This window comes from Myotis davidii, unplaced genomic scaffold (assembly GCF_000327345.1).
Source record: "Myotis davidii unplaced genomic scaffold, ASM32734v1 scaffold120, whole genome shotgun sequence".
In the NCBI taxonomy this organism is placed as follows: Eukaryota; Metazoa; Chordata; class Mammalia; order Chiroptera; family Vespertilionidae; genus Myotis; species Myotis davidii.
In genome coordinates this window covers 7,184,804-7,196,935 of record NW_006294778.1, presented here as the reverse complement: position 1 = coordinate 7,196,935, position 12,132 = coordinate 7,184,804, and the positions used below count along the sequence as shown (strand labels likewise).

General features: G+C 36.0%; 1 protein-coding gene across 1 annotated transcript in view; it reads right to left on the bottom strand.

The window, feature by feature from the left end:
- Nucleotides 1-12,132, bottom strand: part of LOC102759493 (ankyrin repeat and sterile alpha motif domain-containing protein 1B) — a 553,884-nt gene that overhangs the window by 303,300 nt on the left and 238,452 nt on the right. Inside the window, exon 11 of the mRNA XM_015567586.1 lies at nucleotides 4,582-4,718. Within this exon, the coding sequence (XP_015423072.1) occupies nucleotides 4,582-4,718 (137 nt within the window). The remainder of the gene's footprint in view (nucleotides 1-4,581; nucleotides 4,719-12,132) is intronic.

The following is a 12,132-nucleotide window of genomic DNA, read 5'->3' as shown; positions in this document are numbered from 1 at the left end:
GGCAGCCGGGGGCTGCGCCTCCCACCCGGAGGGTCTTGACGGGGGTGGGGTCGGCTGGGTCTGGATCTAGTCCAATGGGCTGGGCCTGGCCAGGTCTGGGTGTCACGTGATTCTGAGGCGCACGTGGGTGGGTGGGGACTTGGCTCAGGTTCCCACGGTGCGCCCCAGATTCTGACAGGAGGAAGATTTTCATATACATTTTATTTATTTTCTTTCATCTCTGACATTTCGATTATAGAGAAAGGGCAAATAGCAATATTAAAATATTTCCTCTAATTAATTCCCGTTAATGTGCATGAATTTCATGCACCAGCCACTAGTTAATAATAACAATAGACATAAAGACTAGAAAAAGAAGAAATAAAACCATCATTATTCTCAGAGGACAGAAGAAAACCATTAAAAATTATTTTTAAAAGGAACTACTATAACTTTTCCATAAGTTTATCCAGGTGGCAGGACACAGGATAATGGAAAACCCAACAGCATTTCTATATACCAACAATGAACAATTGGAAAGTGAAAGTAATAAACAATACTAAAGCATTAAGTCAACTCAATGAGAAAACTCTTTTTCTATGTAGGAAAAATAAATGAATCTCAACTCTTACCTCACAACCTACAAAAACAATTCGAGATAGATCATAAAACTAAATATAAAATCCAGAACCAGAAAGCAACTAGAAAAAATATGAGAGCACATATTCACAACCTGAACAAAACACAAAAAGCACTAACCATGAAAGAAAAAACCTTATAAACTGGATCTCACCAAACTTAAAATATTCTGTTCAGCCAAAGTTATCATTTAAATGTGGGTAAAACATCCTGATAGAGAAGCTCAGCCTTGTAGGTTAATATACTGGAGGAAGACAAAGAGAAACCAGTAGTATATAAATATTTCAGTCTCTACGAGTTGAAAATAGAATATTTCATAATCTGAAGAATTTTATGAGATGAAAGAATCCAAAGAAGCAAAGGTAAAAAGCTCAAACATGGGATACAGAACTAACAGCTGTGACTTAGTGAGTTAGTAAATATGCCACGCCCAGCCAGTGTGACTCAGTGGTTGAGGTCGACCCATGAACCAGGTGGTCATGGTTCAATTCCCAGTCAGGGTACATGCCCGGGTTTCAGGCTTGATCCCCAGTACGGAACGTGCATGAGGCAGCCGGTCAATGATTCTCATCATTGATGTTTCTATCTCTCCCTTCCTCTCTGAAATCAATAAAAACATATTGAAAAAATAAATAAATATGCCAAATAAAATCAAACAACAAAACACTGAAAAATCTGTGGCTTCTAAATAATTAACAGTAATTCCAAACATGCAATGTATAATCAGCCCTACCACAAATTGAATGCAATGAGTCCTTGCTTACAATGGATATTCTCATGTATAGGTAGAGTTATGGAAAGTAGACTAGATAAAGACATACAAAAAGAGAAGGGGAAGTAACTAAACTTGCTCTATCTAAGTAGTATATATTTGCAGTGAATGCAATGAAATTATGTTTTTATTCCTCATCAAATTCTATATCATTCTCACAATAAAAATGAACACATGTGCCAATACCCAGGCAAAGAAATGCAAATTCATGAACACAGGTAGTTTTAAGAGTGAAATGATCTTTTCAACCATGTTATTAATTTCTAATTAGTAAATTTTAAAAGTGTTTTAATACCCATAAGTCAATCTAACTTCACATTTTTTGCATTTCCAGCCAGAATTAGCAAACACTTTAGAGGATTAAATTTGTGATCAAAATATAGGCTCTTATATAACCTAACAACAATTATCTTTTCTTTGGAACAGTTAGATCTCAACCATTCTCCATCCCTCACACACCTGTGACTTGTCAGAACACTCCAGGGAGTCTCCTGTTCTATCCATCCAGCTGCCCCCCACCCACACTCTCTAGTCTCCAAACCCTTTCCTGAAATCACGTGTCCTACCCTGATTCTCCCTAATAATTACTTCCACTAATTTTCTATTCCCTGCGCTCTACAGTGAAAGAGGAGCCCCAGGAGGTTAGACATCATGAGGAGAAATAAGCAATCCACCACAGTCTCTGCAGCAAAAAGAAAGTTGAGGTCATATTCCTTCCCAATTATACACCTTAGCAGACATTGTTCTATTACATACAAACTTATAGGCTGCATTGGTTCTAAGTTAAATACCATAATCCTTAGTTTCCTGACTTGCTTCATTTTTTTCCTCCTCAAATCATCACTATGACAGCTAAGAAAGGAAGCTGGAGTTAGTTAGCTTCATAGACATTTACTAGTAATAACGAACCGAGGAATAAAGTCAAGTTGGAATTTCTGGCTTTAACACTACCTCTCGTTTTCTTCAAAGTTTACCAAAATAAACACAGCTAAAGAATATATAAGGAAGGATTTATGGATTAAGTTTCCTTAGGGTTGCATAGACCAGATATGTAGAAAGAAATCTGTTTTTCATTCATTGAATGACCACATGCATTTACATCAGAGGATTTACATTGGTATAAAAGTAAATATTTTTATTAATGGATCTTATTAACTTACATATCGGACAATCTCTTACCTAAGACATTTTAAAATTTCTGGAAATGTTATGGCTTCACAGTAACACCAGAAACAGCTTCATGTAATGAGAGAACCGATGACAGTTAATGTGGCATTTAGCATCTAAATATGGGGTTAATGAGGTTATTTCTTGAAGCAAATGAACTAGATGACATTTCCCTGAAGAGGAAGAAAGGGTTTTTGAAGACATTTTTCTCCTCTGCATATTGGGACTCTGTGTAAAATGTGACTGTGCCTAACTGACCCCAAACCTGTAAGTTCCTCATGAAGATGTCATGTACAATCTCGTGAGGATTTTTCTAGCCTCTGAACAGGACCAGAAGAGACAACTATTATATGAAAGAAAGGAAAAGAACTGCAAATTAGTTGTGCAACTTAGCCCCTTTGGAGTGCCAACATCCTTACCCAAAACACCAGAATATCCAGTCCCTTGGAGTTAATGAAGGTTAACGGAAACAATTTATATGAAAGTTTCCAAAAAAAAAGTAAGAAAAAGAAGAAAATATTCTATAAACTGAGGTGGATATGTAAGGTTTAAATTCCATTTTAAGAAAATTTTAGCCATTGTGGCAGCATGAATGACCTGGAGAACATTATGCTAAGTGAAATAAGCCAGTCAGAGAAGGACAAGTACCATATGGTTTCACTTACATGTGGAATTTAATGAACAAACAACTACCAAGCAAAATAGAGAATAGACTCATAGATAGAGAGCAGGCAGTCAGCTCAAGGATGGGGGTGTAAGGAGGGGGGAATGAGGAAAAAATAAAAATAAAAGAGAGAGAACTCATGGACATGGACTACAGTGTGGTGATTGTGGGGGTGGAGGGGGAATAGAGGGCATAGAGGAGATTAAAGGTGATGGAAAAAATAAAAATTTTTAAATTTTAAAAGGAGATGAACTAAACTGCGCATAAATGTGGGTGAATATTCATAACATAATATTGAGAGTAAAAGGCTAATTCCAGGTTAAAATAAATAAATAAATAAATGCCATTTTATTAATGAGGATGATGATTATAATAGGAATCGTCCTAAACAAATGATATGAAAGAAGATAAGATATTAAGGAAATCATGGCTCATTCAAAGCAAAACAGTCTTAAAAGGCACATCTGTCTTACAAATTAGCTCAAAGGACTTGTTCATACTATATACTTAAGTAGATGGTGAATGGCATTGATTAGATCCACAGTCCCCCCTCTCTTGGGTTTTATGAGGCCCATTCAGAACGAGCCAGGTTTGAGAACAAGACCAAGTCCATGTTCTGAGTTCTCCTGTTGGCAAAAATATAATGCTAACAGCTTTATAAGTGCTATTTTCAATGAAATATCACAGAACAGCTTGTCCCAGTGATATTTCTAAAGCTTGCCTGCAAACCGCCTACTGGGAAATCCAACTGAAAGAGAAAAAAGAGGGAAGCAAAAGAAAGCCACACAGACAAATGACAGGCATGAGGAAAAAGAACAAAGGGTAAAGGGAGACCAGCTAGGCGAACGTGAGCACTGAAGGGAAGTAAGGAGCAATGAGATGCAAAATACCAAACACAGGCAAAATTAGAGACCGTAAGGAATAGAGAATGTAAAGAAAATATATAAAAACAACTGGGGCTGGAGGATAGGGAAGTGATTACAAGTAATGCAGCATGTTCAGAGAAATGAAGACAAAATGAGCAGGAGACACCAAAAAAAAAAGGTAACAACTTAATAACTGGACTATAATTATTAAAATGTTATGAAAGGAAGATGATGTGAAATAGCACGTTTCCTAAGCTTCATTTGTGTGTTTTTTCTATAATATACAAATTCCTTTTGCTAAAAGCTGATATAGATTTCAGTGTCTACCATCGACTCCAAGGGCAGAAAACATCCCCCTTCCAAGTCCCCTCTTTTAATCTAAAAATCAATGTACATATCCTAAAATAGGCCAGGCATTGCAATGTCAGTTTTGCATGCACTGATTCAGAAACAAAATACGTTATGGTGCAGATAATGTCATTCTGGGCACTTACCTGAGGTCGAATAACTTTTACAATATTTTTGAGGGCAGTGTCGGGGGACGGAGGTGAGCAGTCGGGTGTTGGGCCTGTAGAGCTGTTTCTATGGTTACTCGTTCCTGGAGCAGTAATTGCTACCTCAGAGGCATTATCTGTGAATAAAAATAGAACTGCCATGAACCTAATCACTCAGTTTACCTTTTAAGACTGCAAATTAGTTTAATGACCAGGAATTGAGATTTCAACTTAAAACTGGTATCAATTACAAGATCCTACTGAGGAATATGCTCAGCAGTATGTTTTAAAGATAATGTTTATTGAATGCGTTGTTCTCTTTTAGAATAATATCACCCCCTGTGGTATTATCCCAAGAAAGAAGAGTATTATTATTGAGTTAATAATGCTAAATTAACCAACATGTCTGTGAAGACTATCACAATGATATGAATGACTAAAACTTTAACTTTAAAAAGAACATGATTTTTTAATATATTATGGGGCTAAGTTTTCTTCATAATCTTTCAAATGGGTATTGATCTTTATTAAAGTAGATGTTTCATAGCTCCAATTCATAAAATCCCAATTCAAACCTCCCCAAAGCATTTCTCTCAGAAATCCCTCAAGCTATAGGAAAATATCCCAGTGAATTAACCTTGATGAGAAACTGACATTTGTACAAAACATTTTTATAATACAAAACTATTACCCCACAGATAAATATATCCTCCTCTATGGTCAAAACTAAATGAATGAAATTTCAAAAATCTAAATTAGTCTTCCCTTATGGTAACTGTTTGGGGGGTGGGGTGGAAGGATAAAGAAAGTAATGTCTTCAAAATCAGCAGCATGTGAAACATTTTCTTCTTAAGTTTGTATAAAAACAAAATAACATCAACGATGCCATTTGGAATGTTTAAAATACTTGGGAAAGGATGACAAATGTTTTATAAATAACTTCTGCTAGCACAAAGAGAAGTTATATTATTTTAACAACAATTTGGCAATCCTCTGTGGCTTTTTATGGAAATGATTGCAAGTTCAAATCTGCAAAAACATATACTTCCCTGTTATAATTTTAATTAGTTCCCAATAATGTTCTGTCCTAGACAGCTAGCTGAATTGATGCAAAAGAGACAGACTGTGAATTGTTTATAGACCAGCAAATCTCTCTGTTCCATAGCTACTGTCTATAATCCCAACCGAAAGCAATAATTTATGAAGGCATCTCTTGCTCATAATAAGTGAGGATATAAAAACTCTACCCCCCACATAAAAATATAATTCAGTCTTCTGGGGAATCTAGACATAGGCTTATGAAAAATACAAGTGTGGCACATTGAATTAAATAGATCCTTCATTAAATACGTCTTTAAAATGTCCAGAGTTCTCTCTTGACTTCAGTTTAATGGATCAGGTGGGAATTAGCATTTCAAGAACAGGCAGGTTTGTATGGGTGGTCTTCTGAGTAGAACAGAATAGTATGAGTCAATATTGAAACAGAGACAAAACATCAGTCAGCAAGAGGGTGACAAAGATGCCCTGCTTCTCTCCAATTTGTCCTTCCTTCTTTCATTCATTCAACCATGCATCCAAAAACATTTATTTGGGGGCAAGGATGTCAGTTATTATGTTCCTTCTAAGGATAAATTTTTAAAAATCCCTAGCCATGGGTAGCAGGTAGGGAGGGATAAATAGGTGGAGCAGAGAGGATTTCTAGGACAGTAAAACTGCTCTGCATGATTCTATAATAGTGAGTGCCTGACATTTTAATTTGTCTAAACCCATTACCAGGGGTGGGCAAACGTTTTGACTCGAGGGCCACAATGGGTTCTTAAACTGGACCGGAGGGCCGGAACAAAAGCATGGATGGAGTGTTTGTGTGAACTAATATAAATTCAAAGTAAACATCATTACATAAAAGGGTACAGTCTTTTTTTTTTTTTGTTAGTTTTATTCATTTCAAACGGGCCGGATCCTGCCCGCGGGCCGTAGATTGCCCACGGCTGCATTAGACTGTACACCACAAAGAGTGAACCCTAATGTAAACTACGGACTTTGGCCATAGTTTGGATAATGATGTTTATATGTAGGGTTGTTGATTGTATTAAATGTATCCCACTCTGGTGGGGGGGTGTTGATTGGCGGGGGAGGCTGTGTCCATGTAGAGGCAGAGTGTATATGAGAACTCTCTGTATCTCTACTCAATTTTGCTGTGAATCTAAAACTGCTCTAAAAATAATGTCTTCAAATATTTTTTAAAAATCTCTGCCCTTGCCCTAGCCGGTTTGGATCAGTGGATAGAACATTCACCTGTGGACTGAAGGGTCCCAGGTTTGACCTCAGTTGCAGGCTTCTCTCCAGCTCGGCCCTGGTCGGGGCACATGCAGGAGGCAACCAATCGATGTGTTTTTCTCACAATGATATTTCTCTCTGTCTTTCCCTCTCTCTTCCACTCTCTCTAAAAATAAATGGGAAAATATCTTTGGGTGAGGATTAAAAAATATATATCTCTGCCCTTGACAAGTGTACAGTCAAATGTGGCATCTGAGATGCAATTTATAATGCAATATAACTTGAGAATTGATAACAGATCAATGAAGCACGATGAAAAGGCAGGGGAGGACTGTGGCTAGAGAGGAAGGTGGTTGTAAAAGACTTCAGTTTTCAGGCAAGAAAGCTGGAGTAGAACATAAATCATAACAACATGAAGGTAGAACGAGCATAGATGAGCTATTTTATGTTAGGAAGAAGTTGGAGGTGAGTTTAAATGCGTTAGAGGAAGGTTTTTAGTATAAGAATTTACATTTAATTCTGTAGGCAATAAGAAATATTGAAGGTATTTAAGCAGGGAGTGAGTGACCTAGTAGAAATAATAGCTAAAGTTTATTGGACTACAATGAAATGATGTTAGAGTTTTATTTTCCTTATCATTTATCATTGATTCTCTCTTCCGTACTTTTCATTGTTGTCTCTCTGTGTTGTATTCTGAATAGTTTCTTCTTTATTGAATTTATTGGGGTGACATTGGTTCCCAAAGTGATACAGGTTTCAAGTGTACAAATCAACAAAACATCATCTGCCTAGTTTCTTACATTTATTTTCCAGTTTATTGGTTCTTTCTTCAGCTCTGTCTGGTCTGCTATCAAACCATTTTCTTAATTTCAATCCTATTTTTCAATTCTAAAATTTCTACTTGTTTCTTTTTCAAATATACTGTCACCATTTGGCATTTTTCAGTTTCCTAACTTTTTCAAGCTTCCCTTTCTTTATTAGAAAATGTCAAGGACATTTGTTTTTGCTGGGGTGTGTTTTTTTTTAGTATCCTAGTCTAATAATTCCAATATCTGAATTCTCTGTAGACCTGTTTCTCTATACACTGTTCTATTATCTATCTCATCTTCAATTCTTTATTATGTGTCACTCAACTTTTTGATAGAATAAGATATCCAACATTAAATATAATGCTTTTGTCTTTTAGTAAATGTTAATTCAAAGAAGCATCCCAACATACATTCTAATACCATAAGCTGAAGTCTTTAGAAAACTTACCTGTTCAGTGTTAGATAATTTATTTAACCTCTCAGGATTTCAGTTTCCTGAACTTTAAAAATGAAAATGATCAATAACTATCTTCTTGGGTTTATGTGTGCATATAAAATGGGAGAACACACATGAAAAATAACTAGCATGTTATCAGGTTTAATAAATTTGAGTATTGTACAGATTTAATAAATCTGAGTTTTGTTTTCCCCTATCAAACCAAATATCATCAGAATTAAAATAAAATATGGAAGTGGAAAGAAAATCCAGAGGGAGAAGCAAGAAAATACTGACTAATGTGTTTTAGATAATACATCTAGAGTAATGACTGTGAGTAATTAGGTAGGATTTGAGGCCAGTACCTTTAAGCTATTAATACAAAGAGGTAGGAACAGAATTGAATTCCAGGAATAAGGAATCATCCACTGAGGATTGATTTACTGCAAGGACTGGCCCTGTTGACTGCCTTTGGATCAAAGACAGAAAAACTGCTGGGTACTCTAGGCAGACTATAAAGCAAAAGTTTATGAATGTTTCTTACAAGTAATTTAACACACAGTATAAGACAGTGGGTAATGAAGTACTAAATTCTTTAGAAAAGACTTTAAGTGTCTCTATCTCCTGAATCCATGATCTCTGCCATTATACCAATAATTTGGTTTTATACTACTGTGCACTGTTCATTATCTCTTCTAGACTAGACTTTATTAGCTCAGAGACTTATATTTCCATTATCCCCTCCATAGCGCAATGCATACCTTTAAAAGTACTAAGTGAAATAAAGCAAAGAAAGCAAAACATGTGTGTAAGTGGCAACCATCACAATGCCCATGGTGACATGAGGAAAGGTGACCTGGCTTTTATAATTCCATGATCCTTTTCTCTAATGTTTAGAGAAAATTCAAATGACAAGCATAGAACATACATAAGAGTGTTAGGAAACAGATTTATGCCTTAAAATAGCCTTTATTATACTACTTATAAAAAATAGCAGCTATCCAGTGGACTTTGTAAAATGGCAGCCTATGTCAAAGATATACATGATCAACCCACATCTCACACCTGCAGCTACAAAACATGGCTGATGAAAATGAAATGAGGTGTGTAAAAACTGCTTAGAGAAAATTACTGAATATACTGCAATCTTAGATTGAAATAAGAAACATCTAGACAGATTCCCTTACTATTCATTAGATTATGCATTATGATTGTCAGTTCCCTCTACAATAATAAGCTTAAAAGAAACCTTCTAGTTTACTTGAGCTTTTAGAGGAAAGCATTCTGTGAATACAAAATAACGCATGGGCAGTGTTATAGAATTTTAATATCATTCTTTAGCATGTACAGAGCAGTTAAAGGACACCAGAGACCTTGTTAGCTGCTGTGTAGCTGACAAATAGGACTGAGATTACTTCTGGCTGGAGATTCAGGAAAGGTGTCATAGAACAGGTGGTGATAAAGGAGGTCTCTGACAGATTAGTACAATTTAGATATAAATAAAGGGGTGGGAAGGTTGGAAGTAGGGTGAGAAAAAAGCAGAGGGATTGGAAAGAGCCACATTGGTAGAATAAGAGAGAGGTCATTTTGAATAAAATATAATATACATGGAAAGTAATACAGAGAAATGGAGGAGCCATATAGTACAAATTTGGGCTTTGGAACCGGACAAACCTAAACTGCAATCCTGGAATATTTAATCTGTTTCTTGTAAAACAGTGTTTTCTCATAGTGCTGTAAGAATAAATGGGATATCTGTGTATGTATGTCTGTTTAACATACTTCCTGGCACACAGTAGGTGCTCAAATAAATGTGGCTATTATTATCATAATAATCTTGAATGTAACACTATGTAATCATCAAGAAAGTATTTAATAGTTATTAGTCTAGCAATTCCTGAAGTACAAGTTTTAATTGTTCGCCTTAAGTCAGGAATTAACAAATTTCTTTTGCAAGGGCAGATAGTATTTTAAGCTCTGTAGGTTATACTGTCTCTTTCATAATTACTCAACCTGCTGTTGTAGCACAAAAGCAGCCACAGACAATATGTAAGCAAGTGGATGTGGCTATGTTCCAACAAAGCTTTATATATAAAAACAAGTGTGGACCAGATAGTTAGTTTGTAGACCCCTGTCATAGTACTTCCCATGGAAATGTTTTCCCTCTTATGGACAAACTTAGGAGAATGGTATATTATACATTTCTTTTTCCATATTCATATTAAATATGAATATTCTCCTCACTATGTAATTTAAAACTAAGATTTTCATTATAAAAGTAGAAATGTACTTATTATTTAAACAAAAAATAACATTATATCTAACACAAGGGATATGCCTTGTCCACAATAAGTGTTCAATAGATGCTCATGGGATGGATAAATAAAAAACGAATAACCAATTGAATCTTTGTATTTTAAAGTAATTTTGTTTTGCCTTAGCTGGTTTGGCTCAGTGGATAGAGCGTTGGCCTGCAGACTGAAGGGTCCCGGGTTCAACTCCGGTCAAGGGCACATAACTCAGTTGCAAGCTCCTCCCTGGCCCAGGCAGGCCCTGGTCAGGGTTCGTGCAGGAGACAACCAATTTTTTCTCACATCAATATTTCTCTGTCTTTCCCTCTCTCTTCCACTCACTCTAAAAATCAGTGGAAAAATATCCTTGGGTGGGGATTAAAATAAAAATGAAGTAACTTTGTTTTAGTAATGGGACATGATCATCATTTCTGAGACAGGCTGTATAAAAATCCTAAGTAAAATAGTCCAAATATCTTCTGTTTCAATATTCCCAGTGAGAAGAGCCCACTATGTACTAGTTGAGGAAGTTAATATTTAATAATTGTTTTAGAGCATTATTTAATATTCCAAATAGTTATTACATTTTTACTTTCTCCTAGCAATGGCTTTTTATGAATTAGCAATTCTTTAAAATCTAGTGAAAACTAAAACACTTGAGCCTTCATGACTTTATTACTATCCCCAACAGCTGTTCATATTCCATAGTCTTGACCAAGTAGCTACTTGACCAGATAAAATACATGGTGGGAAGCTTCTAAAATGGGCCAGATTGATCCCTCTCTGCCTCATGGCATTCATGCTTTTGTTAATTTCGCACCCTGGATTGTGAGTTGAACTTGTTGATTAACTTCCAACAAACAAATACAGAAGTGATGAGATGTCACTTCCAGGGTTAAGTTATAAACAGGCTTGCGTGTGTCATCTAGTGGCCCCCCTCTTTAGATATCTTACACTGAGGAAAGCAAGTAACCACACTATAAACAGCCACTTGGAGAGGCCCCCATCGCATGGCAAGGAACTGAAACCCTCAGTTTGATAGCCCATTTGTCAACAACCATATGAGTCAGCTTGGAAGTGGATCCTTGCAGCCCAGTCAGGCCTGGAAGTGACCATTTCACAGAGAGTCTGAAACCAGAATCACCGCCCTCTAAGCCCCTCCTGGATTCCTGACCCACAAAAACTCCGAAATAATAAATATTTGCTGGTTTTGGTCACATGTTTTAGAGTAATTTTCTCTGTGTGCACACATACAATATAGTTCTGAAAATAGATTTGTCATGTAAATTAAATATGTATTTCGTAAAATTACTGATTTTTACTCAAAATGTCAATAAGTTCTAGGAAAACTAGATGAAAATCACTACCTATATCGAGTTTTGTTTGAAGTCTACACTAGTCAGGAACCCATATTCACTTTGGTGATGTGGTATTTGGGCATAAAATGCAGCCACAAATTAGTCTTGCTCTATTATTAACATCTGGATTTATATTTCCTTTGATATGCTATTATACTCTTTAAGTTATGTGAATACTCATGATGACAGACTTCACATATTGTAAGAAAAATATATTGTATCCAATTGCAATTTGTTTAGATGAACTTTGGGAAAAGTTAGATTGCATTCCATATGCTTTCATAAATCAGACTGAAATGTCTCAGGATTCCCAGAAAGTAAATGGGAACCACCCAAGTATTATTTAAACCTAACTCATCTCTCCTCTTTTACTCACAGCA